The 25,124-nt window shown below is 33.3% G+C and overlaps 1 protein-coding gene across 7 annotated transcripts in view; it reads left to right on the top strand.

Annotated features, from left to right (window-relative positions):
• CD2AP (CD2 associated protein) overlaps positions 1-25,124 on the top strand; it is a 188,958-nt gene that overhangs the window by 94,882 nt on the left and 68,952 nt on the right. For 6 of the 7 annotated variants that reach the window (XR_007953545.1, XM_051997108.1, XM_051997109.1 and 3 more), the window contains exons 7-10: positions 3,318-3,405; positions 3,706-3,800; positions 15,056-15,160; positions 24,683-24,719. Coding sequence is in view for 6 of the 7 variants with exons in the window: in XM_051997108.1 (XP_051853068.1) it covers positions 3,318-3,405; positions 3,706-3,800; positions 15,056-15,160; positions 24,683-24,719 (325 nt within the window). In the remaining variant the exon portion in view is untranslated. The remainder of the gene's footprint in view (positions 1-3,317; positions 3,406-3,705; positions 3,801-15,055; positions 15,161-24,682; positions 24,720-25,124) is intronic. The other variant, XM_051997110.1, reaches the window with a different exon arrangement.

The following is a 25,124-nucleotide window of genomic DNA, read 5'->3' on the forward strand; positions in this document are numbered from 1 at the left end:
GGTATCTGGAGGGTTCTTTAAAGTATTTAGTTAAGGGCCTACTTTCAAGTGGTGATATGAAAATTATAAAAGCGCCTAGGCCTCATATCTGTAACAGAAAAGACTTGAAAAAAGCATTAGATTCACTAATGATCAAGACATTTAATTAGAATAGAGAAATAATACTGTTTCTCTTCAATAACCAAAATTTCAAAAAGAGTCTGCATGCACTAAAGAGAGATATTCTTATCAGGGAAGTTAACACACATTAAGAAAAACAGACTGAATACTTCCAGTTTACTAACGAAGGATGTTCTAAGAAGATCAGAAAACCTTAGCCCTCTGAGAATGTTTTAGGAAGGTCAAAATTATATATTGTTGTGACTGGCTTCACTTTGGGAGATGGAAGAGAGAGAAGGTGATAGAAAAGCCGGGGTGGAGGTAGAGGTAGTAGAGGTAGGATGGAGTGGAGAGTTTAATCCCTTGTAGGAACCTCAAAAATTGTGGACAGGACCAAATAAGCCCTTATGTATTCTATCCAAAAATGCAGGAGTAGAAGGTAGACACTGGCCGGAATACAAATTAAAAATTGAGGCTAGAAATATGAGTAAATAGAAGAAAACATTGAACCAATGAAGTTCTATGGGTTAAGATATGATGAAGAAGTAAATCCAGAAGAGAATTCTACAAGCATAATAAAGATTCTTAAAGGGGGAGGGAAAGCTGCAAGAGTTCCTGGAATGACTTGGGAAAAAAAACTAAGCAAGAGATAGAAAATGAAATGAGAATTATGAGTATAAACAGCATAGAATAGAAGACAGAAAATCTTACCCTAAGGTAGTACACTACCTGAAAAACAAAGTAGTGGAGCAAACAGAATTCAGTCAGTGACTAGGAAACAAAAATAAAACTTGGAACAATATAAAAAGGTTTAGAAAATGTCTTATACCAGCAACCAAAAAGAATTAACTTGGTAAAAGATCAAAGACAATTTAAGAAACATCAAACTTTTTAAAAGTGTAATGAAACAAAAAACCTAGTTGTAAATATTTTAAGAGATCACACACAAAAAAATTTTGTCCAGATCCTCTTGGAATTAGGGTTCAAAGTGAAAATGGAATCCGAATGTCACATCCTGAAAGAATCTCCACATTGAAAGTACTTAAGAATGTCTTAAACAAAATCCAGAACTTTCAGGTTAAATGAGAGTACCTCAAATAAGATAGAGTTGGAGCAGACCATTTCAATAATAATTACTACTTTTTGTAACATTCCTTCTCTTTCTCTACATTCTTGGTTTTTTTAAAAAAAAGAATGGGATAAAGAGAAGAAAAAGTAGGATACGATTAAGGGAAATAAATAACTAATGTTTGTGACTTTGAAGGTTAAAAGGATGAACTAAATAATAAAATTGAAGATAGAAGGAGATAGTATTAGAAGGCAGAATCCCTTCCCTGTAGGTATGAGTAAAAGTGAAACCAGTACAGGAAAGGGTGACCATACGGTGTCATCAGGAAACAACTAAGGCTCAGTGAATTCCAATAAATGGAAAAAAGGAAGAAGTTTAAGCTGAATGCAAGTTTGTTGATTATAGAGCAGATCTTGGGGCGGGCATAGTTAAAGAGGGAGGATAGATTTGGAGTGGACTACTGTAGGAATTGAGAGTGTTTAGGAATGATTGAGTATACAGTTGAGATTGGTGATGGTGATTTATTTTTTGACAGGAGTTTGGTTTTATAGGAATGGGAAGCATATACAAAGGTTAAAACTTTGTTAGTTATTGGAAAATGAATCTAGACAGTAAGGTTTTATGCATAAAGACAAATAATTAGAAGAGTCAGGGTCAATATTTTGTGTTGACATGGCCCTTGAATGCTGATTCCTGTGGTGATGAATTGGGACAAATCTGCTTGGATTATGACCTTCAGAATATTTCAAAATGATTTGTCTCTGCCCTGCCTACTTAGGTTTTTTAAAAGGTTGAAATAGAATTCATCAGCTTTTAAATTGTACATCCAATTCCTTTTAGGTATATCATATGTTCCTTTTTCAGTCATTCTTTCATAAAGAATAATCACCTTCAGTAATAATGTTATCTAAAAGTAGTGAATACAGTGATTGATACTTTATGGGATATATTTAATTATACCAAAATTATAAATTCAGGAAGTAGAGCTAATTTTGCTTTTAGAAACTGACAAAGCTGTATTTATCATTTGTATCACTATCCAATTAAAAGTATGCAGGTTGAACTTTAAGTTCTGAACTCTGGAATTGATTCTCTTTACAGCATTTTTTTCCTCCTGTTTTTCTGATGCAAGTGTTAGTGAGATCAAGGTTCTTGGAATAGGAGTAGAATGCAAATAAATCTGCTCAAATTGAGAAAGTGAACCAAATGTTAACTACAAAAGAGTTCAATAAAGTTAAATGTAAGGTTTTGAAAAGGTTTGAACATATCAGTAGGTCAAGAATACTATCATATTATTTTCTTCCTATACTAAAGTACAGTTTAATTCTGATTTTAGATCAATCCCTAATTCATTTCTCATTGATAGAGAAAAAACCAGAATCTTCCTAAGGCCTTTTGATAGATCACATTTCACCTACAGGGTGATCATTTGTAAAGTAGCATACTACCTAGGATGTAGCAGGTACCTGATAAATCCTCCTTCCCTTCCCCTCTCATTTCCTCTCTCCCTCACTTCTTCCCTCCCTATCTTCCCCCTCTTACTTCTTCTCTCTCTCACTTCTTCCCTCCTTCTCTTTTCTTTTCTACTTTCCTTCCTTTCTGCTTTTCTCCCCTTTACCTTACTTTCTCCCTAACAAGAGATTCCAACTTAAACCTGAAAGAAAACAACATATGCATTAAGATATCATATTGAACTCTTTTTAGTTTTAGTAATATAAAGAGACATACATCATAAGAGATAATTTATGGAAAATTAGTTACTTAATGCCATTTCAATGGAAAATAATTCCACAATAATGAAAGTATAATTTTTTATGGTTCACTCATTCTACCCTATTAAAGATTTCTTTTTCATTTTAAAGATATAGTAAGTTTTATATTGTGGATATACTGTCAGTCACACATGAACAATTATATTTCTATACTCTTAATTTAGTTTATCTTATTTTTGACTAGTGTATTGCTTAAGAAATCAAATAGAACTTTATTTACGTATTCTAGTATTTTTATATAAAATTTCCACATATAGAAAAGACAATACCAGTTATTTTAAAGGGAATAGGTAGAATAACTTTAAATTGAAAGTTTTATAGTCTTAATTTTATTGGCTTCATTTTATTAAATCATTAATATATTTTGTGTTCTCTAGCCTTTATTTACACATTCACTAGGATACAGACCAGCACAGTATCAGAATGTAGAAGTAGCAAAAGCAGAAATTGAAGGCAAATATAAAGGTAAGGCTAATGGGTTACATTTTTTGGCCTTAAATTTTCCATAAACTGGAAATATAACTAAATATTTAATTCTTGTTTATCAGTGTCTGACATATTGGATACATATGACTTGAGTAATTAGATATCATTTAAGAAAAAAGTTAATTATTAAAATGTAGACATTATCAACCTTTTTATTCATAGCACTTACTGCTGTGCCTTTTTACATAACAGGCACTCAACAAATATTTGTTGAATGAACAAATTCATATAACGAACCATTAGCCTGATGTTCCCCTCCCTGCCAATTTTCTTTTTCAGCTAAGGAATATTGTAGAACATTATTTGCCTACGAAGGTGCTAATGACGATGAACTTTCTTTTAAAGAAGGGGAAATCATCCATTTGATATGTAAGGTATGACATTTCAGTTACGTCAGTTATTTAGGTGTCACCAGTCTAGTTTTCACAATAGAATATGATTTCCTCCAGTTTTAAAATATTGACTTTAAAGATGGCATAATTTCACATGCTTATGGTTCTTGTTAACCCTTTTCTGGTACCCTAGAACCATATCTTAGAGGATTCTGTAATTTCATATGTTTTAGTTTAAACTATGAATATATACCTCTAAATGAAATATTAAGGAACTTGAAAACATTCAGCAATGTGATAGTTATTTAGTAAGACTTACTCACTTCAAGGTTCACTGTTAATTGTGGGGACACAGAGAAAAAGCAAGTCTTTACTCTCAGATATCTTACCTTATATTTGGGTGGGATATTATATTTATAGAAAGGAGTATAATACATAATACAGTGTGAGGGTAACACCATAATAGTGGTGCAGATAATATGTTTTAGGAAAATTTGTATAAGGTAGATACATAGAGGTTTGGAGAACAGGGACGGGTTCATAGAGATGATAACACTTGTATTGAGCCATCTTTAAAAAAGGTTTCTAAAGGACACATATGAGGAGTTGCTAAATTACAGCTATCAAGATGGCTTGTCAGCTTTATGAAACAAATCCAGTTTGATTGAAATCTGAAGTATTTGAAGAAGAGTGCTGTGGAGTAAAATTAGAAAAGTAGACTGGATCTAGAATATGGAAAATGTTAAACACTGGCCAGGGCGTTTGAATTTTATGAGAGAGCAGGGTGAAATTGGGTTAGACCTATCTCTAGTTGGCTTGTGTTCTCTTTTCTATGAGATTCATTAGTCTCTCTCCATTCATTTTACATTTTAGAAATCTGAGGCACAAAGAATTTAAGTAATTTGGTGACGCTTACAAAAGTAGACAATGACAAATAGGATTGGAACCAAAGCATCTTCTGACTCCGAATGCCTCTTCTATATTAGATACCTCTGCCCTTCCTTGTTACTTTACAAGTAATCTTTGATATCTTAAGCACAGATCCTACTTTTGCCTTTAAAATTCTAACTTTAAGTATTACTCAATTCTGTAGTCTTCTGTTCATGCCTTTCTTTAATTATGTGTTTTGGAGTTACTGTTCTGTTTTTAACTAGTTCCCCATCATTGTTTATCTGTACTCTTTCCATGTTCTTACACTTTCTAAAGCCTAGTATTTTCCTGAAAAGTCCACCTATGTGGCAACCATTTCCAATATTGAGTGCTGTTTTGTCTATTTCTTCAGTCTCTCAGTAAATGTGAGGACATGGAGTATAGATTAATTATGATTGGGAATTGGTTTTAAAAAAAGAAACAAACAGAACAAAAACTATAATAAAGAACATACTGGAATGGTCTGGACAGAGTTTTAATGCACTACTTCCTTATTACCATTTTGAAATTCTTCTTCAGCCACCCTTACTTAAAAAAAAAACAAAAACAAAAACAAAAACCTTTCCTTCTTTAGGCTTATTCCAGTTTCCTGATTTTTGTTGCTGCCATCTATGGTCTTTAAGTATGATTCTTCCATCTTCGCTAGTGACTTAGGCACTATATTTAATCCCATAGATTTTAATTATCTATGTTAGTGATCCTCTTAATGCCCTTTCTTTATTATGAACTTTTCTTAAGAAACATCAATAATTACTAACATTTTGGGAATAACCAAAAGTTTCATGTAAGAACCAAGAAACTAGTAAATGTTTATATATTTTAAAATTAAATTTTATTAAATCTTATACAATAGAGGCAACTGCTGTCTATTGATCTTTTTTTCTATTGGTTTCTATCTCTTTCTGAAATTCCTTCCCCTTTCTTCTGCACATTTTAAAATAAATTTTTGAAATTTCCAAATAAACTTCCCCTTTCCTCCTCTCAGAAAGCAAACCTTTCCTATATAATAGTATTTTTCAAAAAAATGAAGGGGGGAAGGGGACAGGACGTATTAGACCAATAAGTCTAAAAATATGTATAATGATCCTGGAAAGGAGTGTATGAGGTGAGGGGGGTATATGTGTGTAGTGTCTCTTCATTTTGTCTGTATAATTTTGTAACATTCACATATTAGTGTTTTATAGTTCTTTTGTATTTAATTAGTACAGTCAGTGTGCGTATTGTTTTATGCATATATTAATTTGTTTTATTGTTTACTCTGCCTGTTTATGTAAAGTTTTTCATGCATCATCATTTCTTACTGTACCAGTAATAAAGGCATTATTTACCACAGGTTTGTTTTTTTTTTTTTTTGCCATATTAATTGATGGGCATCAACTTTGTTTCTAATTTTTTGCTATCACAGCTGTTGTAAATATTTTTATGTAATGCTGTTAATCTTCATGGTGAAATAAGACATGCTTTTATGTCACATTAAAGTTATCAAGCCTTATAGGTACTGGGGGTTTGCCATTATATATATATCAGGAAGACCCTGACCCATAAGTAATCTAGGATATTGCTGGGAAATGACACCCCTTTCCCACTTTTTATTAGCTAAATATTTTATTACATATCCAGAGAAAACTCAAATGGAGAGCCCCACACGCTATCACATTTGCTGAAAAGAACAACAGATTCCTTATGGTATACAGTGATTCTACCATTGCCTATAAAAATACAATGAACATTCCAATTATGTGTTAAAAAACATTAATGTTAAATTCTATACCTAGAATAGTTAGAGAATTGTACTTGAATTAATCTGTTTCCCAATATTGCCAATGGTAATTTTTTCTTGTGTGCAACTGTGCAGGTTTATAGTATTATTTCCCAATTATGTGTTCCTTAGCAACTTGACATATAATGGCAAATTGGCCCACACTTGTAAAAGTAATCTATGGTCTGTCAGCTACAGCATCAGCTACAGCACTACCACTAGCCAAGCAGGGAGTTATCTTGTCTTCCTAGACTGCCTTCAGAGTGATTCTCTTTCCCTTTTGAAGCCCCCTGGGGACTTATAGCTCCAAGACAGTTTTTCAGTTGTGGCATATCCTCACATCCCCATAACTGGTTTGGAACATGTGAAATCATCTATTAGTGTCGTCTCCTCCATCCCCACCAAGTCATTTTTTAATAACACTATAGGTTAATGGGGAAGGGGAGGAATCCACCAGAAATTTGAGGTGTGTGGTGGTAGCTTCTGGAGATGTCATTGCCATCTAGAATTCTATAAAACAACATGGAAATGAGATAAAATTCCTCTCATCTCTGTACCTTTTATTAAGGAATTGGTTGCTTGAAACTCCTGACTAAAACTGAGTAAGTTCCTTCTCCTTCCAAATTGAGGTTTTTCTGTAGCACAGATAGTTTTACAAAATTGTATTGTCTTCATTTTCATAAAGAAGGGACCCTGTACCGTGATTAGTCAGTCTTATCCTATATTAAATGCATCAGGAAATCGTGACTGGCCTTCAGAAGATCCAATAAGTTATAGCAAAAAAATCAGTTACCCAAATGACCCTTAGTGGAATCCTTTCTCTTGGTTCACTTGGTCACAGTAAAATGGTTTCTTAACTAACCACTTTGTAGGTAGATGGACTCTTTTATTTTAATGCTGCTTCATTGTTCTTAAAATTTTTTTGTCAGCAATTGTGTTCAGTTAAAAGTTTCTTTCTTGATATGCAATGCTAATAATAATCACATAAAAAACATTATATCTATGGCTTATAGGGATTTTTTCCCCCCAGGGGCTTCCTTGTGGTGGGCCTGATGGAGAATCTTTTTTTCTGCCAAGGGCCATTTGGATATTTATAATAGTATTCATGAGTCATATAAAATATTAACTTAAAAGAGCAATGGGAGGTTGTTATCTGCATTTGCTTTGGCGCAAAGTTAAATCAAATGATTTCCCATCCCTGTTTTAGTGGAATCTCTGGATTAAAAGATATGGACATTTTAGTTTCTTCATTCTTCATCTATATCTTGATGTCATTCCCTTGTCATGTCTTTCATGGCATTGTTTCTTCAGTCACATTCTCTCTAGCATATCCTATCTATCTCTCTCTACCAGTTCTTTTTCCTGCACTTACAAATGTGTTTAGGATTTATCAATAAAAAGAAGGAAAACTTTTTTTTTTTTTGGACTCTTTCTCCTTGGGCTGTTGTCTTCTCTTTCCATATATCAGTACTGAATTTCTAGAAAGAGAAGGCTCACTGTCACTTTACAGCTTCATTTCCTCATCAGTTTGTTTACTTCCTTAGACACTTCTAATGTTATCAGTTGAACTCTCTTAAGTTTATTTAGGGACCTATCTAATCCTCCTTGACTTCTCTTCACCACTTTATTACTTAACTCCTGACACTTCGCTCCCATTTCCTCTTGAAACTCTTTTTGTCCTTTTACTTTTGTGACATTTTACCATTATGGTTTTTTGACTTCTAAACCCTATGATGTCATTCAGGCTATCTTTCTTACCTTCTTTCTACAAGAACTTTTGAGCCCCATTCCTGATACTACTCTAGATTCTGAGTGGTTAATTATATGCTTTTTGCTGCCTGCAACCAGTTCTCATTTCTTAGTTTTCAATTCTAAACTATACAGCCTGTTCTCCAACCAACATTTGCATTTCTTCCTGATAGGAATTTTGGACTTTCTTCTTGGATCTGGACACATAGATTCTACTTCCTGTGTTCCTCTTTATATTTTTTCTTCCTTCTGTGGAATATAGGGTCCTTGAATAGTTCCTTGTTTTTTTGTATCCTCAGAGCTTAACATAGTACTTTAAAAATTCTCCTTCCCTCCCCCACTTTCCCTTTCTTTCCACTTCTTCTCCTCTTTCTTTTCTTCCTATCTGTGTTAGCAATTTTAACCATTCCTGTGATTTTGCTGATTGCCTTTATATGAATGATTCTTTCCATCTCCACTTTTCCCCTCTATCTTGAGCTTTCATTTTACATTATTGCTGCCCAATATATATCTCTATCTCAATGTCCCATTAATACTCAAACCAAACTAGTTAATTGTCTCAAACCAAACTTAATTTTCCCCTAAAACTTGCCATTTCTATCTGACTTCTTTATATATATTGGTGGTACCACAATCCTTCCAATAACCCAGGTTCAAAATTTCAGTCATTGTTGACTCTTAATCTTCCTGCTTTTCCCATTCTTTTCATTAGTCAGTTTTTAAATCCTATTGGCTTTGACCTCTGCATTTTCTCATATTTGTGCTTTCTGCATAGAGAGCAACCATTTTATTTCAGTTCCCCAGAAGTTTTCAACTGAATATTATCTTAATTTGCTTACTCTGTACAAATTCCTGATTCTTCTGTTCCAAATTGACTACAAATTTGAGTATAGTTTTCCAAACTTAGCTTGCATTTACTTCTACTCTTCATGTACCCACATTCTAAATAGATTAGACTGTTTTTGTTGTCTGTTCTTGTCTATCTTTTGCTCATTCATTCCTGATATAGACTTCCCTCCTCTATTAGCTGATTGAAACACTTTCCTTCCTTTAGGACTCGACTCATGTACTATCTCCTTCATGTTTCCTGTTATACTCTAGTTGAAAGTGCTTTCTCTGGTGTAGTTACATACTATTTTTTATCGTTTTAATTTACATGTTGAATTGCCTTCTATTAAATTATAATCTTTGTTACAAAGATTTCTATTATTTAATTGTATTTCTGTTTCTTGATAAAATACCATTCGTGTCGTAAACACCTAAGTATTTATTGAATTGACTAATAATATTGGACATCTATTTCTTGAAAATTACATAGGCATATGATAATTAAGGTAGCTAGATAGCATAATGAATAGAGCACTAGGCTTGGAGTCTGAAAGACTGATCTTCATTAGTTAAAATCTGGCCTCAGACCATTACTAGGTGTGTGATTCTGGGGCAAGTCTTTTAATCTTATTTACCTCAGTTGCTCATATATAAAATGGGAGAAGAAAATGGCAAACCATTTAAGTATCTTTGTCAAGAAATCCCAAATAGGGTCATGAAGAGTCAGATAGAATTGAAAAACAATTAAAATGAAGTGATGATTTTCCTGCATAACACAGTTGGTTTTGATAAGAGTCTGAGCTGTGATTCCAAAATCTGCGGAGTCATTACATTTCTTTTTTACAAAAGGAAATTGTCCTATAGATATACTTTTTTTGTTATATCATTTAGTAGTTTTATCTCTCCTTTCAGTTTTTCAGAATATCTTATTCTCTAGTTTTTCAGTCCCCTTTGTCTATTCTTATTTGTATCTATTGCCTAATCTGTTTTAACTTCACTATATGTTCTTATTACTTATTTTTGCTGCCTCCTATCATTCTTTACCACTGGTATCCTCTGATACCACTATCAAATACCAATGATTTACCTCTATAAATAAAACTTTTTATTTTTAAAGAACATATCCTGTAATGGGCTGAGGCTTGAGTTGATGCACTGAGGTCCCAAGCACGTGAGGCTAAATAGTAATTGGACCATACTCTATTAATATATATGTATGCTTGGAGAAAGAATGGCCCCCACCCACTCTTTGTGCAAGTCCTGATGTGTTGTATAGGAAATTACGATTTTGGTGGGTGGAGGCAGGGGAGTGGAAAAGGAAGGGGAAGGAGAGATTGCTGGCTGGTGTCTTGACACAGCTGGTCACATTGCTATCGTGACCCCCCTTCACCTGCACTCCCCTCTTCACCTCCGATCCCCTTTTCATCTGCAATCCCCCTTCACCTCTGCTAGCTGGCTTCCTGTCGCAGCTAGAATAAAGATTGAAGATTTTTCCCTTAACCTGAATTCCTGACTCTGGCTGATTTTAAATAGCGGTCATCACAATATCCCACCTGATAGTGCTGTCCTTTTAATATAGTTTCCCTTGCAATATTTTCATAAACTAAATTCCTACCTTTCTCATCCCTTTATTTGCATTATATTCAGCATACACTTCTTTCATCTTGCCTTTTTTGATGCCATTTCTTTCCTCCTACCCTTTTTAACTTTTTCATTGCCATAATTAATTTTACCTATAATTTAAACTTATTTATCAACTATTGACTCATGCATCACTCACACTATGTACTTCTCTATTAGTGTTCTTAGTAGTATTGCTTCCTTGCTTACTACTCTTGTCTTTTGCTTTAACTTAATGGGCAAGATCTGCCAGGTATGTTCCTTCTGGCTCTTTGATTCTTTCACTGAGTTCTAGCCTTTATTTCCCCAAGAAACCTCAAGGCTATATTTCCACTATAAAAAGATTTACTTATGATGAAGCTCTTTGCTAAGTTCCCTATGAGGTACTCTCTTTCTCCCTCATAGTGTCTTCCTTTTAATGGCCCCATACTCAAGCTAACTCTGGTTAGTCGTTCAAACTCATCTATGGATCTAATATACTAGTCAATGATTTATTTTTTATTTATTTTTACCTCATGGAGGTAATCTTTCTCCTGATTAATTGTGAGTTTCCCCGGGGAACTTGTGTCTTCTTTTTTCCTTGCTAACTATACGTTCTCTCAACTCTTTATGTTTGTTATTCCTGGTGCCTGTTTTACTACTTATTTTTTCTGTAGCCTCTTCCCCAGGTTTCTGCCTTTTGCCAAAAAGAATGGCCATTGTGAATTTGTCATGTTTATTTCAAAGTAGGAATTTCTACACAAACCTCATCACCTGTATTTTTCTTCTCTTTTCCAAGCCTATTTTACCACCCCACTCCAGTTCCATTTTACTACTTGCAGAGATAGGGTTTTTTTTTTCCCCTTTATGAAAGCTAATGAAAAATTTTAGAATCATACTCCTCCTCCTCCTTTGTGGACTTTGCCACTGTTACTTTGGCTTCCTTCTTCCATTGCTACTGCAGACACCTTCTCTAGGGGTTGAGTCACTCCTAGAATTTCCATTTTGAGGGAGAACCCAGACCAGCACCACTCCATTCCTTGTACTTTGCCATCCCCTAAATTATTTGTACTTTACGGCCCCCTCCTCAAATACATCCTTGCCCCCCACTCTTACTCTAATAGTTTCTTTTTATGTGTTGTCTGTAAACCACTTGAGGATAGGGACTGTTTTCTTGTTTTTAGCCCTGTTGTTAGTAATAAGGCCTTAATAAATGCTTGGTGATTTGACTCACAGGTCTTTTAGGGAATGGCATAATGGTTCATTGCTATCTCAGCCATTGTTTAGCCATCTTCAATCATATCCAACTTTTTGTAATCTTATTTGGAGTTTTCTTGGTAAAGCTGCTACAGTGTTTGCCATTTCCTTCTCCAGCTTATTTATAGATGAAGAAACTGAGGCAAACAGGGTCATATGAGTTGCCTAGAGTCACGCACAGGCTGAATCTGAGCTCAGGTTTCCCCCGACTCCCAAGTCCATTGCTGTGACACCTAGCTGCCAGGTACCTCAAATGTTGTAGAGTTGTATGGCCATACATTTTGACTAGAAATTTAGCTAGAATGACAAGATGAACATGGCTGGATATGCTTTCAACAGCAGGCATGCTTACAACCCCAAAAAATGTATGTAACTCAATGAGAAACAAAACATATGGGTTGTTCTGTACCAGAGAAGGACCAGCTACTGGTGTTTGAAAGGATAGCAGCTATAGCTAGTTCTTTCCTATTTGAAGTAATACCCTCAAGCAGAAGTTAGTCTATTTAATACTGTTTCAGAAACTTTTTAGCTGAAACCAACAACCTTTATTTTATTCTGTGTATATTTAGCTTCCTTCTTTGCTTAACTGTCTGGCCACATCTCCCTGAATACACAGAAATATGGCTTCCCTAAATAAATCAGTATTTTCTTTAAAAGGATCAACTATGGAACAATTATAAAAATGAAAACAGAAAAACCTCAATAACCTAGTTAGCATTTTCAACCTCAGGCTACCATTTATCTCCTGTACTTGTCCAGTTAGCACAGTGGTGAGAGTCCTTAGCACTTGATAAATATTTGTATAGAATCAAATTAATCACAGTTCTGATCAAGGAAGGGATTATATTCAGACCCTATTCAGCCATGTAATAATTAGCCTCTCTAAGGATTCTAAAAGCTAGATTTCTTCAGGTTAAAATATCTCAATTACATTGTTTAGGTACAACCAGTGAACAGATTTCAAATCTCTTACAAAATGGTTACAACTCAAAATGCAGTTTTTCAATTAGTCTCATTACTTTATGTGTTAATCTAATCAGCCACCCTTTCTATATGAAAATTTATTGTAATATCAATGGATTTATCTTTCCTCAAGCCTCAACAACAATAATAGTCATCATCATCCTAATTATAGATTAAAAACTAGAGAATTGAACTGAGGCAAACCATAAATGAAACATGTTAATGGTCTTCATTAATTTGCTGATCCTTGAACCAAATCACATTCAAATACTTTCTCCCTACACGTAATAAAGTTATCTTTATTTTAAAATAGAAAAAAATGAACTTAATAAGCATCTCTTAATTGCTTATCTCCTTTATGTACATTGTAGCCTCTCTTAATTTTTCTACATCTGTCTTAAGATTTCTATGCTTGACTTTGAGCCAGGCAGGGTACATAATTTTTTTACTAGTATGATATATTTAAAGCATAAACTCAATAGGAAAATAAACATTCTATTCTTTAAGATCTACTCCATGACAGAGCTACTAGACAAAGCTAATAGAGGTATGTGTGTAAGATGCAACATCAAAAAGGAGGAATTTTGAACTGTTTAAAATCTTTGCTATTTATAGCTAGTTATGTTTTTTGTGCTTATCTGTCAGTAAAATTCTTTTTAGATTATTTTTTTAAAAGACTTCAGGCAGGTAGACAGATATAAATTGAGTCATTGCATTTGTGTTTTGTTGCAAGGGAATTTTGTTGAAATGTTTTTGAATTGGTTTGCTGGCATCTAGATAATTAACTATTAATTATCTTAGTGATAAACACTTAGTGAAAAATAGAATTGACAGCATGGGTTTTCCCTCCCCCCAATCTCTTGGTGAACCAATTCTTTAAAAGTGATTTTTATTATTATTATTATTATTTGTTATTGTATAACATTAATATTGTCTCCTTATCTGTTATCATCAAAATCTCTTAAATGTTTTACTGGAATTGTCCATTCAGAAATCTTAGCTTTACTTAATAGTTCCTCCTAACCACTTCCAATTTTTGGTGTCTTTGTTTTGATTACAAATTCAGAAAGTGAAAATATAATACCTAGATTGGATTTTTTTTTCCTACATCATCCATTACATCATTTTGTTAATAGTAATTCATGGTAAATGAGAAATAACTTTTTAATATTACATATTTACTCTCTTGGGCATAGACAGCATTGTATACTACTCCTAGGATGTACCTTACACATCACTTGATGGTTGTTGTCCTATTGTGTACAAAAATGAAAAATCAGATTATTACCCCCAATACTTATTAGCTATGTGACTGTGAACAAATCACTTATCCTGTTAAAGGTAACATCTGTGACTTTCTCATCTGTAAAATGAGGATTTAAAGTAATTGTTTCAAGGTCTTTTTTTTTTTTTTGAGGTTCCAATGTTTGTATAACACTTTATATCTCAAAGTGACATATAAATGTTAGCTATTACTATATTCAAAAGCTAAAATGGTGAAATTAAAGAACTTTAAAAACTAGTCTAATTCAACTTGTTGAATTATTTGTGAATTGAGTTTGTTATAATACTTCTTTTTATGTTTAACATATTTTTATATATTGATTATTTCCCATTTACTTAACTACTTCGGTTGTTACTAAATTATTATCTTTGAAATATTTCCATTACTTTTAAAATAATTTTTCCCCATCTTCCTGAAATGTTAAGTTATGGAGAGAATGGATTACCTGAAAACTTTTGGTATTTTTTTAAATAACCTGTTCTTAGAACTTTTTTAGAATTTTAATCTTAAAAGGGACTTTAGTGGAAGACGAGTCTTATAAATTGTTAAAGCTACTTAATTGCTCTAATTTCCTACATTTGGGAAAAGTGTTTTCGAACATTGGTCTTGGGAAATATTTTAGTAACTGAAAATGATAGAAAACAGATCAAACTTTTTTTCTTAGGATAATTCTTTTCACTTAACTTAAATAGACAGTGGTTTCTTTTAATTTGGTGAATGTGTTGTCATAATTTGTCCATTAGAAAACAATAGAAACAAACAACTCTTATTTTAGTTATGCTATAAATGATCTTTTTTGGCTAAATATGTTTGTAAAAACTTAACTTGATAAAATTGAATGAAAGTTTTATTAAGTTGTGTATTTTTCAGTTCAATTCAATTAACTATTTTCCTGAGTAATAAATATAACTTTTATTTCAATTTTAGGACACTGGAGAAGTAGGATGGTGGAAAGGTGAACTTAATGGTAAAGAAGGAGTGTTTCCAGATAACTTTGCTATTCAGATACATGAACAAGACAAAGACTTTCCAGTAAGTGAAGTGTTTTTGGTTGGCTGTAATTTTTCAATTATTTTGTTACCATTTTTTCAAGAATATGTTGTTACATTTTCTTTGAATTGTGATAATATGAAGCTACTGGCTTACATATTTGTTTAAATTATATTTTAAACAATCAAGATTTGTAAAAATATATCAGTTGAATATACTTCACACCAATATCCCTAACTTGTCTGAAAAAAGTTATCTGTCATAAGTGCTTTCTCTGTCTCCTCTTGCCCCTCCTGTTATCTTTTTTTTTTTTTTTTTTTTTAATTTTTTTATTTAATAATTACATTATATTTACACTCATTTCTGTTCCGATTTTTTTTTCCCCTCCCTCCCTCCACCCCCTCCCCTAGATGGCAAGCAGTCCTTTATATGTTGGATATGTTGCAGTATATCCTAGATACAATATATGTTTGCAGAACCGAACAGTTCTCTTGTTGCGTAGGGAGAATTGGATTCAGAAGGTATAAATAATCCCGGAAGAGAAACAAAAATGCAGATAGTTCACATTCGTTTCCCAGTGTTCTTTCTTTGGGTGTAGCTGCTTTTGTCCGTCATTTATCAATTGAAACTCGGGTCTCTTTGTCAAAGAAATCCACTTCCATCAAAATATGTCCTCATACAATATCGTTGTCGAAGTGTATAATGATCTCCTGGTTCTGCTCATTTCACTTAGCATCAGTTCATGTAGGTCTCTCCAAGCCTCTCTGTATTCATCCTGCTGGTCATTTCTTACAGAACAATAATATTCCATAACATTCATATACCACAATTTACCCAGCCATTCTCCAATTGATGGGCATCCATTCATTTTCCAGTTTCTAGCCACTACAAACAGGGCTGCTACAAACATTTTGGCACATACAGGTCCCTTTCCCTTCTTTAGTATTTCTTTGGGATATAAGCCCAATAGAAACACTGCTGGATCAAAGGATATGCACATTTTGATAATTTTTTGGGCATAATTCCAGATTGCTCTCCAGAATGGTTGGATTCGTTCACAACTCCACCAACAATGCATTAGTGTCCCAGTTTTCCCGCATCCCCTCCAACATTCATCATTATTTTTTCCTGTCATCTTAGCCAATCTGACAGGTGTGTAGTGGTATCTCAGAGTTGTCTTAATTTGCATTTCTCTTATCAATAATGATTTGGAACACTCTTTCATATGAGTGGTAATAGTTTCAATCTCATCCTCTGAAAATTGTCTGTTCATATCCTTTGACCATTTATCAATTGGAGAATGGCTTGATTTCTTATAAATTTGAGTCAGTTCTCTATATATTTTGGAAATGAGGCCTTTATCAGAACCTTTAACTGTGAAAATGTTTTCCAGTTTGTTGCTTCCCTTCTAATCTTGTTTGCATTAGTTTTATTTGTACAAAGGCTTTTTAATTTGATGTAATCGAAATTTTCTATTCTGTGATCAGTAATGGTCTCTAGTTCATCTTTGGTCACAAATTTCTTTCTCCTCCACAAGTCTGAGAGATAAACTATTCTATGTTCCTCTAATTTATTTATAGTCTCGTTCTTTATGCCTAGGTCATAGACCCATTTTGATCTTATCTTGGTATATGGTGTTAAGTGTGGGTCCATGCCTAATTTCTGCCATACTAATTTCCAATTATCCCAGCAGTTTTTATCAAATAATGAATTCTTTTCCCAGAAGTTGCCCCTCCTGTTATCACTTCCTCCTGTTAACTCCCCCCTCCTCCCCCCCCCCCCCCCCCAGTATACACAAGAATATACTGCAAAAGAGTATTCAGGTATTCAATTTGTACTCTAATGACCCTAATTTAAATCCAGGTTCTATTTGTTGTTACCTTTGGAAGGTCCTTTGAAATCTTTTTCCTTTAATTTCTTCTGTAAAGTACAGAATTGTAATAGATTCTTGTCTTTTCTAGTTCTAATTCCAAGAGATGATATGTAGATAATTGTAGTTAGATAGAAAATATATACAGAATAATAGAAGGGAATCTTAAAAAAGGAAAAACATTACCATCAGTGGGGACCAATAAAGGCTTCTTGGAAAAGGTGGGATTTGAACTTGTCTTGAAGGAAGTCAAGTGAAATATGTATCTGAAAAAAGTTATGTGCAGATTACATTATTGCAGATCAAAACATTTAAATGCACTAGCTCAGAAATTTTTAAATCTTGTGTATATCTCCTTTAAGAAGTCTGAACCTGACAGATTCTTTCCTAGACTATTTTAAATACATTAAGGATTACAAAGGAAACCACAAATGTTGAAATATATCTTGCATGATATTTATTTTTTTAAACAATCAAGATTTGTAAAAATATATCAGTTGAATATACTTCACACCAATATCCCTAACTTGTCTGAAAAAAGTTATCTGTCATAAGTGCTTTCTCTGTCTCCTCTTGCCCTCCTGTTATCTTTTTTTTTTTTTTTTTTTTTAATTTTTTTATTTAATAATTACATTATATTTACACTCATTTCTGTTCCGATTTTTTTTTCCCTCCCTCCCTCCACCCCTCCCCTAGATGGCAAGCAGTCCTTTATATGTTGGATATGTTGCAGTATATCCTAGATACAATATATGTTTGCAGAACCGAACAGTTCTCTTGTTGCGTAGGGAGAATTGGATTCAGAAGGTATAAATAATCCCGGAAGAGAAACAAAAATGCAGATAGTTCACATTCGTTTCCCAGTGTTCTTTCTTTGGGTGTAGCTGCTTTTGTCCGTCATTTATCAATTGAAACTCGGGTCTCTTTGTCAAAGAAATCCACTTCCATCAAAATATGTCCTCATACAATATCGTTGTCGAAGTGTATAATGATCTCCTGGTTCTGCTCATTTCACTTAGCATCAGTTCATGTAGGTCTCTCCAAGCCTCTCTGTATTCATCCTGCTGGTCATTTCTTACAGAACAATAATATTCCATAACATTCATATACCACAATTTACCCAGCCATTCTCCAATTGATGGGCATCCATTCATTTTCCAGTTTCTAGCCACTACAAACAGGGCTGCTACAAACATTTTGGCACATACAGGTCCCTTTCCCTTCTTTAGTATTTCTTTGGGATATAAGCCCAATAGAAACACTGCTGGATCAAAGGATATGCACATTTTGATAATTTTTTGGGCATAATTCCAGATTGCTCTCCAGAATGGTTGGATTCGTTCACAACTCCACCAACAATGCATTAGTGTCCCAGTTTTCCCGCATCCCCTCCAACATTCATCATTATTTTTTCCTGTCATCTTAGCCAATCTGACAGGTGTGTAGTGGTATCTCAGAGTTGTCTTAATTTGCATTTCTCTTATCAATAATGATTTGGAACACTCTTTCATATGAGTGGTAATAGTTTCAATCTCATCCTCTGAAAATTGTCTGTTCATATCCTTTGACCATTTATCAATTGGAGAATGGCTTGATTTCTTATAAATTTGAGTCAGTTCTCTATATATTTTGGAAATGAGGCCTTTATCAGAACCTTTAACTGTGAAAATGTTTTCCCAGTTTGTTGCTTCCCTTCTAATCTTGTTTGCATTAGTTTTATTTGTACAAAGGCTTTTTAATTTGATGTAATCGAAATTTTCTATTCTGTGATCAGTAATGGTCTCTAGTTCATCTTTGGTCACAAATTTCTTTCTCCTCCACAAGTCTGAGAGATAAACTATTCTATGTTCCTCTAATTTATTTATAGTCTCGTTCTTTATGCCTAGGTCATAGACCCATTTTGATCTTATCTTGGTATATGGTGTTAAGTGTGGGTCCATGCCTAATTTCTGCCATACTAATTTCCAATTATCCCAGCAGTTTTTATCAAATAATGAATTCTTTTCCCAGAAGTTGCCCCTCCTGTTATCACTTCCTCCTGTTAACTCCCCCCTCCTCCCCCCCCCCCCCCCCCAGTATACACAAGAATATACTGCAAAAGAGTATTCAGGTATTCAATTTGTACTCTAATGACCCTAATTTAAATCCAGGTTCTATTTGTTGTTACCTTTGGAAGGTCCTTTGAAATCTTTTTCCTTTAATTTCTTCTGTAAAGTACAGAATTGTAATAGATTCTTGTCTTTTCTAGTTCTAATTCCAAGAGATGATATGTAGATAATTGTAGTTAGATAGAAAATATATACAGAATAATAGAAGGGAATCTTAAAAAAGGAAAAACATTACCATCAGTGGGGACCAATAAAGGCTTCTTGGAAAAGGTGGGATTTGAACTTGTCTTGAAGGAAGTCAAGTGAAATATGTATCTGAAAAAGTTATGTGCAGATTACATTATTGCAGATCAAAACATTTAAATGCACTAGCTCAGAAATTTTTAAATCTTGTGTATATCTCCTTTAAGAAGTCTGAACCTGACAGATTCTTTCCTAGACTATTTTAAATACATTAAGGATTACAAAGGAAACCACAAATGTTGAAATATATCTTGCATGATATTTATTTTTTTAAAAAAAAGTTCATAGACTTCAAATTAAGAATCTATGCACCAGACAAATTACTACTTATCATTAAGAAAAAAGTTGGAATTTTAGTGGAGAAGCAAGCTAAGTTAGAATCTCAACTATGCTATTTAGTTAGTATCTGTATGACTAGTCAAATCACTCACCTTATTTAGGTTTTTTCCAACTTCTTCATGAGTAAGATGAGGTTATTTGGGAGTAGATAATGTAAGGTTCTATCAGGCCCCCAAATCTATGATTCTTATCATTTAAAGAAGTCATATGGATTAAATCTTTTGTATAGCAAAGAATCCTTTAATATGAACAATCTCCTAATTAATGTATAAGTTCATAGATTCATGTTGGAAGTTTCTTAAAATGGGCACACTTACTGACTAGCATGTTTTTGCTGTACATCCTTTAAATAGTTTATCTCTATTTGATGCTATTTTAAGTTTTTCTTTCCAGTTATGGAAATAAAAATTTTTGGTTATAAACAAGATCTTCACAAATTATCACTAGCCTTAATTCAAAAAAATTTTTGAGTTAGATGTTTGTCTACATTGTTTGTAAAGGAGGTGATATAGCCAGAGGGCTAGACCTGGACTTGAGTAAATCTGAGTTCAAATATGGCCTTAAAAATCTCCTTCCCAGGGTTATTGAAAAGATCAAAAGAGATTATATTTGTAAAGCACTTAGTACAGTGTGTAGCATATAATGAGCACTTAATAAATTCTTCCTCCTTTCTCTTCTCTTTTCTTTCCATTGTTCATTACTTCTATTTTGCTTGCAGTGTCATGGCTTAGGAAGGTGAGCCCATGAAATTATTTGTTAAGGCAGCTGCAGGTGATGATGAGCTTAAAGCTAGATACAACAATCTCCCATTGCTTGAGTTGTATAAATTGCTAATTTTGTATAGCCCATAAATATGTCATGACTATCCAAATGGCCCTTGGCAGAAAAAAGATTCTCCACCCTTTTGTAGTGGAACTAGTGCTGGATTTGGAGTTACATGAACCAGAACTGAATTGTGCCTCAGATACTTGCCAAATGTTTAGCCATGGTCAAAATCACTTAACTGCTTAGTCTTGGTTTATTTATCTGTGAAATGAGGATAAGAATACTTGTGCTATTGACCTCCTAGTGTATTAATAAGATTTTTCAAACTAATTGGATGGGGTTTGTGAGGGAGAGTGAGCAGTCTAGGATGACTAATTTTGTGAACTTGGGAGATTATAAGGATAGTAGTTATTTCACTTGAAATCTAGAGTTTTTGAAAATGAATGACAGATTTCAAGGGAAAGATAATGAATTCTTTTTTTAGATATGTTGAGTTTGAGTTATTTATGGTGACACTTTAGTTAGAAAAACAGAGAGACCATAACCACATTATTAATCCTAGGAATCATTTGCATAGAGATGATGATTGAACCCTATGGGGGCGGGGGGGGGGGGGGGGGGGGGGGGGAGGGGGCGGAAGGTAAGAGACTCAGCAATAGTAGAAAAGAGGACCAGTGCAGAGATGTGAAAACATGCTCATAATTAAGGGGTTGATTATGGATAATTCATTACAAGGAACAACCAGAGGGATAGATATTGGTAAGCCAAAAGACAGAAAGTAAAATAATCTTTAGATTTTAACAGATGGATGTATATGCATATAAAATAAATACAAGAGGAAAATGAGTGCTATTCCACAGAGTTTAGGATTTACTTTCTTGATGCAAGTTAAATGGCAAATCTCAAACTCAATAATAATAGTAAAAGGTGGTATTTTATATGTCCTTATTTGAAAAGCACCGTATAAATAACTATAATTTGGCTAACATTTTCACCATCCTGTGATTTTTTTTTTTAATTCCAGTCCATTTGTGCTTTCTAATATAGATGCCTTAATTAACTGATTTTTCATCAGTCAGTCATGAAGCATTTATTAAAGCACTTACTATATTTGAGGCATGTGTAAACAGTGACTATATCTATATATAAAGAATGGCAAAGTCATTGTTTCCTGCCTTAAAGGGAACTCTCATTCTAATTAAGAAGACAGAGTGCAAACAACTACATGCAGAAAACAGATAAACTAGATGAAAGACAATATCAGTGTAATATCAGCAAGACGGCACTTATAGTAGAGACAAGAGGACCAGAAAAAGCCTCCTGTGGAAAATTGGATTTGAGCTCTGTGTTTAAAAAAATCCAGAGAAAATTGAGAGAAAAAGTTGAAGAGGAAAAACATTTAAGAAATGGAGAAAAAGCAGTAAAATGTCAAGGAGTGCGGAAGGTGGAATGTTATTCACTTATATGTGTATTTCCCCAATTACACATTAAAATAATTTTCAAACTAAATCAAATAGAATGGCAATCATTATCAATGAGTAGGGGAAAGTGAACAAGTACGACACCCTCCTCCCAATTGTTGACTTCCTATTTTGTTCAAGGTATTTTTGTGTTTTCCTTGGTATTTTTGTGAATTGTAAAAGGTGTTATGGGGAAAAAGATGTCCTGCACAGTGCTTATTCAATGCTTATTGAACTTTGACTTATTTCTCAGTAGTTTAGAGGGTTAATGATTCTGAACCAGTGACTTCTTCATCCTTTTCCCCATAGCCAATTGCTCATTTTCTCATTCTCATCCTTAACCCTCCTTCTTCTAGATCTACACATCCCCTTTTTAAAGTTCTCTGAATTTCCAACATATAATGAATAAACTTGCTTTTATCTTCCCTTTCCTTTCTTCTTTTTTTCATTCTTATGACACTTACTGATACCTAGATCTCTCCTAGTGACATTCCTGATCATTTTAGTTCTGGTTGCACTTTCAGTCAGAATTTCAATACACTGATCGTAGGATCAAAGTATCCCTTTATCTCCATTGCACCTTCTCTAATTTCTCCCTCTATCATCATTCAGTAATTTCTCTGCTGATGTTATTGCTATTCGTGTCGTATATAGTTCAGTTCTTTTCCAGACTATCACCCTGCATTGGTTTACATCTCCTGTCCCTATTTTGATGTCTGAACCAGTTCATCTGTTGTCTGTCTCTGTTTCTTGTTGTTGTTGTTTTAATTTGACATGTAATTTCATTGGTTTCATATACTCCCTATGTTGAAAACTATTTCTATTTATTCAAACAACCCTGCACTTGAGTGGCAACTTAGTCTTCATTGCCTGAGAGCACTGAGAATTATATAACTATCCCAGGATTATAGAGATAGTATGTTATATCAGAGGCTAGCTTTGGGGCTCAGCTCTTCTTCTTGACTCTTAAATTAAACCATCTATCCTCTTTTCTCATGAATCTTCTCTCTTTTTAAAATCCATTGATATGTTGTGTCTGAGAACCGAAAAGGAAAACAAACTGAGATTATGGATAGTGAATTTTACTACTTTAGTCATATTATCCTACTTAAGTGAAAAACTAAGTACAGTAATCTGTATTCTAAAAGATAACATGAAATAATCATAAAACTTTTTTGAAGTGTAAAGAAGAAAAGGAATTGTCAAGTGGCCCAGAATTGTTGTGGAGTAAAGGGGATTTTGTCCCTGATTTTTGTATGTTGGTTTGTTTTTTTTTTAATTTAGTGAAGCACTTGTAAAAATGTGTCTGCTCAAGGGCTTCAGGAAATTTGTGTAGATCTAATAGAAATCTGGGCTTTGCGTAAAACTTTTTTTTAAAGCATCCTTGAAGCATTTATTTTGAATAAAAACTTTGGTTTTCCATTTTTAATTTAATTGTTGCAATCCAAATTCTCAAAGGAGAAGTGAATTAGAGGAAGAAATAGCAAACTGTATTAGTGGGGGACCTCAGCTGTCTCCTTTGAAAATTCCAAAAGTCCAACCAAAAAATAAGAAAAGTAAGTAAGTAAATTAGAAAAGTTAGATATGACAGCCCTTTGGAGAAAAGTGAATGGGGAAAAAAGGAAATATACTCTTTTTTTTTTTTTTAGTAGCACATGACACCTGCTCAAAAATAAATTGTGTAATAGAGAATTAAAAACCTTAGTTAAATATAAAAAGTCAGAATATTAACTGTATTCTTTTTAGAACATAATGCAGTAAAAATTACATTTAGCAAAGGCAGTGGAAATTAATTGAAAACTAATCCTAAAGAACAAATCATAGAAACAGTTTCATTAGGAATGAAAACAGTGAGATAACATAACAAAAATTGTGGGCTATAGCTTTTGAGCCAATAAATCAAAGAGGTGGCTTTATGAAAAAGCAATAAGATAGATAAGCTATTGGTTAATTTAATTTAAAAAGAAGAAAAAAGAAAACAAAGATCCAATCAAGATGAAAACTCTGAAATCATCACCAGCAAAGAAATCAAAGTAATCATTAGAAAATATTTTGCCCAATTATATGCCAATAAATCTGACTGAGCAAAATTGATGGCTATTTAGAAAAATATAAATTACCTAAACAGATCAGTAAATAGAAATCCTAAATAACCACTTCTTAATTTAATTGTACTATGAAATTATGTATTTTTAAATATATTGAATATGAATCAGATTAATAATTCAATGTATTTTAAATATTACTTCATGCTGAAGATGCTGCCAGTTGTTGTTAGGATTCTTACCCTAGATAAGATTTCACTTGTGTGTGTGTGTGTGTGTGTGTGTGTGTGTGTGTGTGTGTGTGTGTGTGTGTATGTGTATCTGCTTTAAGAACTGTTTTTATAATCTCAAGAGATGAAACAGTACTTGGGAGTTTTAAAAACTCAGAATGCCGTGAGTGATAGCATTTTTATTCCACTATTCTCAGGATTATTGACTTTAAAGTAGATTTCTGTTTCATTTGTACTCATTCCTTTTTGAAAGCATTAACTGATTTTTGACCAGGGGAAAAATTGTTCAGTTGGCAGGTGCTCACTACGCCTTTTTTTTTTGGTAATTTTTAGGAGTTCTCCAGTTGAGCAAGCTTCTTTCTCCTCTCATCACCTTCTTATTTCCCTCTTTTCTCTTCACCTTCTCTCTTCTTTGGTAACATTGTTTTGACACAGATAGAACTCTTGAAACTTTTTATTAAAAAAGCTATGTACTAATAAGTTTTTACTAATTTATTTTAACAGAAACCAAAGAAGCCACCTCCCCCTTCCAAAGGTCCAGGTATGTAAAAACAAGTTATTTTCTTTCAATGTAATGTATGAAAGAACATAGGAATAGGATGAGAATTTAATGAAATGTCATTATTTCTATTCTTCTCATTAAAATGGCATATTCTCTGGCAGAATTAATCAATCTTTGAAAAAAAAACAGTAGAAAATTTAAGAATTTTAGTTAGATATTTTCAAAATTTGCCTGATTTTCTCCTACTATCAGGCTTTTTTTTTTTTTTTTAAATTACAGATGTTCTTTCTTAGTGATAGATGGTCATTGTTCTGATATCCAGTGGTGAATGCTTTTGCCTTATGGCATTTATTCTGTAATACTTTGTCTTTATATCTTTTAATATTATAGATCCTTAATAATTACAAATAAGATACCAAATAGAATGTGAATAATAGTAGGAAT

The sequence above is a fragment of the Antechinus flavipes genome, chromosome 4, assembly GCF_016432865.1.
Source record: "Antechinus flavipes isolate AdamAnt ecotype Samford, QLD, Australia chromosome 4, AdamAnt_v2, whole genome shotgun sequence".
Lineage (NCBI taxonomy): Eukaryota > Metazoa > Chordata > Mammalia > Dasyuromorphia > Dasyuridae > Antechinus > Antechinus flavipes.